Source organism: Somniosus microcephalus, unplaced genomic scaffold (genome assembly GCF_052327205.1).
Source record: "Somniosus microcephalus isolate GS21.2 unplaced genomic scaffold, FLI_Smic_1.0 unresolved_chr3, whole genome shotgun sequence".
In the NCBI taxonomy this organism is placed as follows: domain Eukaryota; kingdom Metazoa; phylum Chordata; class Chondrichthyes; order Squaliformes; family Somniosidae; genus Somniosus; species Somniosus microcephalus.
The window spans coordinates 23,675,253-23,683,178 of NW_028225181.1; the positions used below are offsets into that span (position 1 = coordinate 23,675,253).

The 7,926-nt window shown below is 47.4% G+C and overlaps 1 protein-coding gene across 1 annotated transcript; it reads left to right on the forward strand.

Moving 5' to 3' along the window:
• Window positions 1–591: 591 nt before the first annotated feature.
• Window positions 592–2,353, forward strand: LOC147091317 (haptoglobin-like). Its single transcript, XM_085976736.1, has 2 exons — window positions 592–852; window positions 1,546–2,353. Exons 1-2 carry the CDS (start codon window positions 822–824, stop codon window positions 2,319–2,321), a joined length of 807 nt encoding a protein of 268 aa, XP_085832862.1. The 5' UTR covers window positions 592–821; the 3' UTR covers window positions 2,322–2,353.
• Window positions 2,354–7,926: the final 5,573 nt, after the last annotated feature.

Genomic DNA, 7,926 nt, shown 5'->3' on the forward strand with positions numbered 1-7,926 from the left:
GAGCGCTACACTGTTGGAGGGGCAGTACTGAGGGAGCGCTGCACTGTCGGAGGTGCAGTTCAGAGGGAGTGCTGCGCTGTCAGAGGGGCAGTGTTGAGGGAGCGCTGCACTGTCAGAGGGGCAGTACTGAGAGTGCGCTGCACTCTCGGAGGGGGAGTGGAAAGGGGAGAGAGAAGGAGAGAGGGAGAGCGTTATAGAGAGAGGGAAGGCGAGAGGACGTGGGAAGGGAGTTAGCAGGAGAGAGAGGGAGGGATAGAGAGCAGTAAGGAGAGAAGGAGAGGGAAGGAGAGAGGGAGAGGGAAGGGAGCGAAGGAGAGAGGGAGTGGGAAGGAGAAGAGGAAATGAGTATGAGGGAGAGGGAGGGAGAGAGGGAGGGAGGGATTGGGAAGAATGGAGGGAGACAAAGGGATATGGAAGAAGGAGGTAGGAGAGAGGGAGGAGAAAGGGAGGGAACAAGATAGGGAGAGAGGAGAGAGAGGGAAGGAAAGAGGGAGTGGGAGAGAAGAAACTGGAGTGGGAGAGAGGGAAAGGCTGAGTGAGATGGAAGGAGAGATAGAAGGAGGGAGGTGTAAATGGAGAGGTTGGGAGTCAAGGGGAGGGAGGGAGAGGGAGGGATGAAGAGAAAGAGAGGGAGAAGAGTAGAGCAGAAGAGGTAAAGGAGAGGGGAGCAGAGAGAGGGAGAGGGCAAGAGGGAGAGGGAGAGGGAAGGAGAGAAGAGTGGATGAAGGTGTGTTGTAATTAAGCTGGGTTCTGAGCTCAGTCTTATTCCCTCCCCAGGAGTGTATGTGTGCACAATCGAAGGCAAATGGAAGAACACGGACATGGGGGAAGAACTCCCAGTGTGTGAGAAAGGTAATGTTCCACATTTCACCAACATGTGCAGATCAGAGGCAGTCTAGGACCCCGTTTAAAGAGGGTGTCTCTCCATCAGGGACCCCTTTTAAAGAGGGAGTCTCTCCATCAGGGACCCCTTTTAAAGAGGGAGTCTCTCCATCAGGGACCCCTTTTAAAGAGGGAGTCTCTCCATCAGGGACCCATTTTAAAGAGGGAGTCTCTCCATCAGGGACCCCTTTTAAAGAGGGAGTCTCTCCATCAGGGACCCCTTTTAAAGAGGGAGTCTCTCCATCAGGGACCCCTTTTAAAGAGGGAGTCTCTCCATCGGGGACCCCTTTTAAAGAGGGAGTCTCTCCATCAGGGAACCCTGTTAAAGAGGGAATCTCTCCATCAGGGATCCCTTTTAAAGAGGGAATCTCTCCATCAGGGACCCCTTTTAAAGAGGAAGTCTCTCCATCAGGGAACCCTGTTAATGAGGGAATCTGTCCATCGGGGACCCCTTTTAAAGAGGGAGTCTCTCCATCAGGGACCCCTTTTAAAGAGGGAGTCTCTCCATCAGGGAACCCTGTTAAAGAGGGAGTGTTGCGATCGGAGTCCTCCCCATGTGACGAGTCTGGAGTTGACGAACTCCTTCACGTTTTGCCTCCTCCTCCTCACCCTGCATTCTTTCTCACTCTCTCTCTCTCTCTCTCCCCCTCTCCCCTCTCTCAGTGGTGTGTGGCCAACCGCTGGAGGAGCTGCACGTCATCCAGAGGATAGTGGGTGGAAGATTCGTGCTCCATGGGGCCTCTCCCTGGAGCGTCCTGCTGGAGAACCTGGAGGGGAAGCTGAGCAACGGAGCCCTGCTCAACCACCGCTGGGTGCTGAGCAGCTACCACGCCGTGCATAGCAACCACACCGCAGAGGAGATCGAGGCTGGGCTGAAGGTGTACGTGGGAGTGGAGGACCGGAGGGAGGTCAACGCCGCTCACCAGGTGCACAGCGAGCGCATCTTCTACCAACCCAGGGAGGTAAACACAACTGAGTATTGGGCCGACATCGCCCTGATCAAGCTCAAGGAGGAGATAGTCTTCGGCAACCACATCATGCCCGTCTGTCTGCCCGAGCACAACTACGCTGAGGAGGGCAAGCTGGGTTTCGTGGCTGGCTGGGGGATGGGGGTAACCTATGTGGCCCCCACCCACCTGCGCTACGTCGCTTTGCCCGTGGTCAACACCACCGAGTGCCAGCACTACTTCGAGGAGCACCACCCGCACCTGTTCCCCGATGACTTCAAAACCTACAGCTTCTGCACGGGGCCGTCGCAGCTTGAGGAGAACCTCTGCGACAGAGACTGCGGGGCACCCTTCGTGGTCAATGACAACGGCACCTTCTACGTGGCCGGGGTCGTCTCCTACGACAAGCCCTGCAGGGTAGGAACGTACGCCGTTTACACCAATGTCTTTAAGATCCTCACCTGGATCAACGCGGTCATTACTAATTATTGAGCAGCTCTCATTCCGTCTAATTGTGTCCGCCCAATCCATTGATCATATCTCCATCTAGCTGTGTCCACAATCCATTGATCATATCTCCAACTATCTGTGTCCACAATCCATTGAACATATCTCCATCTATCTGTGTCCACAATCCATTGAACATATCTCCATCTATCTGTGTCCACAATCCATTGATCATATCTCCATCTATCTGTGTCCACAATCCATTGATCATATCTCCATCTATCTGTGTCCACAATCCATTGATCATATCTCCATCTCTCTGTGTCCACAATCCATTGATCATATCTCCATCTATCTGTGTCCACAATCCACTGATAATATCTCCATCTATCTGTGTCCACAATTCACTGAACATATCTCCATCTATCTGTGTCCAAAATCCACTGATCATATCTCCATCTATCTGTGTCCACAATCCACTGATCATATCTCCATCTATCTGTGTCCACAATCCACTGATAATATCTCCATCTATCTGTGTCCACAATCCATTGAACATATCTCCATCTATCTGTGTCCACAACCCACTGAACATATCTCCATCTATCTGTGTCCACAATCCATTGATCATATCTCCATCTATCTGTGTCCACAATCCATTGATCATATCTCCATCTATCTGTGTCCACAATCCATTGATCATATCTCCATCTCTCTGTGTCCACAATCCATTGAACATATCTCCAACTAGCTGTGTCCACAATCCACTGATCATATCTCCATCTATCTGTGTCCACAATCCATTGGTCATATCTCCATCTATCTGTGTCCACAATCCATTGATCATATCTCCATCTATCTGTGTCCACAATCCACTGGTCATATCTCCATCTATCTGTGTCCACAATCCATTGATCATATCTCCATCTCTCTGTGTCCACAATCCATTGATCATATCTCCATCTATCTGTGTCCACAATCCATTGATCATATCTCCAAATATCTGTGTCCACAAGCCATTGATCATATCTCCATCTCTCTGTGTCCACAATCCATTGAACATACCTCCATCTATCTGTGTCCACAATCCATTGATCATATCTCCATCTATCTGTGTCCACAATCCACTGATCATATCTCCATCTATCTGTGTCCACAATCCATTGATCATATCTCCATCTATCTGTGTCCACAATCCATTGATCATATCTCCATCTATCTGTGTCCACAATCCATTGATCATATCTCCATCTATCTGTGTCCACAATCCACTGATCATATCTCCATCTATCTGTGTCCACAATCCATTGATCATATCTCCATCTCTCTGTGTCCACAATCCACTGATCATATCTCCATCTATCTGTGTCCACAATCCATTGAACATATCTCCATCTATCTTTGTCCACAATCCATTGATCATATCTCCATCTCTCTGTGTCCACAATCCATTGATCATATCTCCATCTATCTGTGTCCACAGTCCACTGAACATATCTCCATCTATTTGTGTCCACAATCCATTGATCATATCTCCATCTCTCTGTGTCCACAATCCATTGATCATATCTCCATCTCTCTGTGTCCACAATCCATTGAACATATCTCCATCTATCTGTGTCCACAATCCATTGAACATATCTCCATCTATCTGTGTCCACAATCCATTGAACATATCTCCATCTATCTGTGTCCACAATCCATTGAACATATCTCCAACGATCTGTGTCCACAATCCACTGATCATATCACCATCTATCTGTGTCCACAATCCATTGATCATATCTCCATCTATCTGTGTCCACAATCCATTGATCATATCTCCATCTATCTGTGTCCACAATCCACTGATCATATCTCCATCTATCTGTGTCCACAATCCATTGATCATATCTCCATCTATCTGTGTCCACAATCCATTGAACATATCTCCATCTATCTGTGTCCACAATCCATTGAACATATCTCCAACTATCTGTGTCCACAATCCACTGATCATATCGCCATCTATCTGTGTCCACAATCCATTGATCATATCTCCATCTATCTGTGTCCACAATCCATTGATCATATCTCCATCACTCTGTGTCCACAATCCATTGATCATATCTCCATCTATCTGTGTCTACAATCCATTGATCGTATATCCATCTATCAGTGTCCACAATCCATTGATCATATCTCCATCTCTCTGTGTCCACAATCCATTGATCATATCTCCATCTATCTGTGTCCACAATCCATTGATCATATCTCCAACTATCTGTGTCCACAATCCATTGATCATATCACCATCTCTCTGTGTCCACAATCCATTGAACATATCTCCATCTATCTGTGTCCACAATCCACTAATCATATCTCCATCTATCTGTGTCCACAATCCGCTGATCATATCACCATCTATCTGTGTCCACAATCCATTGATCATATCTCCATCTATCTGTGTCCACAATCCATTGATCATATCTCCATCTATCTGTGTCCACAATCCATTGATCATATCTCCATCTATCTGTTTCCACAATCCACTGATCATATCTCCATCTATCTGTGTCCACAATCCATTGATCATATCTCCATCTATCTGTGTCCACAATCCATTGATCATATCTCCATCTATCTGTCTCCACAATCCATTGATCATATTTCCATCTATCTGTGTCCACAATCCATTGATCATATCTCCATCTATCTGTGTCCACAATCCATTGATCATATCTCCATCTCTCTGTGTCCACAATCCACTGATCATATCTCCATCTATCTGTGTCCACAATCCATTGAACATATCTCCATCTATCTTTGTCCATAATCCATTGATCATATCTCCATTTCTCTGTGTTCACAATCCATTGATCATATCTCCATCTATCTGTGTCCACAATCCACTGAACATATCTCCATCTATCTGTGTCCACAATCCATTGAACATATCTCCATCTATCTGTGTCCACAATCCATTGAACATATCTCCATCTCCCTGTGTCCACAATCCACTGATCATATCTCCATCTATCTGTGTCCACAATCCATTGATCATATCTCCGTCTATCTGTGTCCACAATCCATTGATCATATCTCCATCTATCTGTGTCCACAATCCACTGATCATATCTCCATCTATCTGTGTCCACAATCCATTGGTCATATCTCCATCTCTCTGTGTCCACAATCCATTGAACATATCTCCATCTATCTGTGTCCACAATCCATTGAACATATCACCCTCTATCTGTGTCCACAATCCACTGATCATATCTCCATCTATCTGTGTCCACAATCCATTGATCATATCTCCATCTATCTGTGTCCACAATCCATTGATCATATCTCCATCTATCTGTGTCCACAATCCATTGATCACATTGCACAACCATATCACGCCTTCTATAATCTCTCTCCAATGCCCAATCACATCACCGATCATCCGGAAATTCGCTTCAACTTCCCTATTTTCCACTTGGTCCCAGTAGGACTCCACCCCTTCCCAGCTCCGAGGGTCTTGCCCCTGCCCTTCGATTTATCTCCCCCTCGCCAGAATTTCACTGAGGTATACCTATGCGTCCCTTCTACCCGAGTAGATTTTAAATCCTTCGGCTTTCCTCAGCATTCCTGTCGCCTAGCGCTCTGGGAAGTCCCACGTTGGGAAGTGAAGGGGAGGAGGGAGGGAGGGAGGGAGGGGAGAAAATATTGGAAGGAGAAAGTGAGAAAGGATGGGATTCGATCAATGAGTTGACAGAAGAGATTGGAGGAGGGATATGTGAAAGAGGCAGAGAGTGAGAGCGAGACAGGGAAGGAGGGAGTATTGGAGAGCGAGAGAGAGAGGGGGAAAGGGAGACCAATAGAGGGAGAGAGGCAGAGAGATAGAGAGAAGGAGAAAGCAAGAGAGTTGCAGAGGGAAAGGGGGTGGAGAGAGGAGGAGAGAGACAGAGAGTGAGGCGCAGAATGTGGATAGGGAGGCACGGGGAGTATAGAAGACACAGAGAAACAAAGAAAGTGAGAGTGAGAGTGAGAGATATAGAGTGAGTGAGTGAGTGAGTGAGTGAGAGACAAAGACATGGTGAAATATTCCCACCCGCATTCCAACTGCCCCAAACTGTGGCCTGACGGGAGCATTAGGTCTGGTGTAAACATCGCCCTCTCCAACCCCAACTGATCTCCAAACAGTGGGACTCCTCACTTCCCAAACTGTGGGTCTTCTCACCTCCCAAACTGTGGGACTCCTCACCTCCCCAAACTGTGGGACTCCTCAACTACCAAACTGTGGGACTCCTCACCTCCCCAAACTGTGGGACTCCTCACCCTCCCAAACTGTGGGACTCCTCACCCTCCCAAACTGTGGGGTCTCCTCACCTCCCCAAACTGTGGGACTCCTCACCCTCCCAAACTGTGGGACTTCTCACCTCCCCAAACTGTGGGACTCCTCACCTCCCAAACTGTGGGACTCCTCACCTCCCAAACTGTGGGATTCCTCACCTCCTGAAACAGTGGGACTCCTCTCCTCCCAAACTGTGGGACTCCTCAACCTCCCCAAACTGTGGGACTCCTCACCCTCCCAAATTGTGGACTCCTCACCTCCCCAAACTGTGGGTCTCCTCACCTACCCCAACTGTGGGACTCCTCACCTCCCCAACTGTGGGACTCCTCACCTCCCCAAACTGTGGGACTCCTCACCTCCCAAACTGTGGGACTCCTCACCCTCCCAAAACTGTGGGACTCCTCACCTCCCAAACTGTGGGACTCCTCACCTCCCCAAACTGTGGGACTCCTCACCTCCCAAACCGTGGGACTCCTCACCTCCCCAAACTGTGGGACTCCTCACCTCCCCAAACTGTGTGACTCCTCACCTCCCAAGCTGTGGGACTCCTCACCTCCCCAAACTGTGGGACTCCTCACCTCCCAAACCGTGGGACTCCTCAGCTCCAAAACTGTGGGATTCCTCACCTCCCGAAACAGTGGGACTCCTCTCCTCCCAAACTGTGGGACTCCTCACCCTCCCCAAACTGTGGGACTCCTTGTATTGATTTCTTTGTGGGTTCAATGATGAGACATTTATGAAAGAGAATGAGTTTTAATCTAAAGTCTGTTCAACTCTTTATACAGCATTCAGGAGACACCATTATGCTAGTGATGCATCTAGAACGAAACTGAAACTAAACTAAACTGCCTTGCTTGTCTAGGTCACATGACCTCTGCTGGTCAGGCATAAGTAATCAATACCTGCAAACATGCCATTAAGGCATCATAATCGAACAGGCAAATACCATCTCTATTTGCTGATATCATTACATCTCCTTTCCTTAAAACAAAGGTATTTTACTTTTAACTAACAACATGTTTTCTTTGTATTAATCTGCATTTTAACTGTAACACTTAATGAACTTACATTATCATTATCATGATCAAGGTTTTTTAACCTTGCTTTGTGTGTTCACATGAAATATGTCGATACACTAGAACTTGAAGAAAGAATAAGATAACATTACTTCCTTCTATAACAATAGTCATTAAATTTGCTCAATGAGTCTCTCAGGAGGCTTCACGTGTCTTGAGGATTTTCTGATTGATTGTCCTTGAATCTGATGATTGGTTCTCAGCTGTGTGATCAGGTTGTTCAACAGTATCAGTCTCTTGACCTGCTGTGGCT

Bases quoted from the DNA above. Each gene is read 5' to 3' on its own strand.
- LOC147091317 (XM_085976736.1), top strand. From the start codon at position 822: ATGGGGGAAGAACTCCCAGTGTGTGAGAAAG. The intron at 853-1,545 runs GTAATGTTCCAC...CCCCTCTCTCAG, and splicing joins ACTCCCAGTGTGTGAGAAAG to TGGTGTGTGGCCAACCGCTG.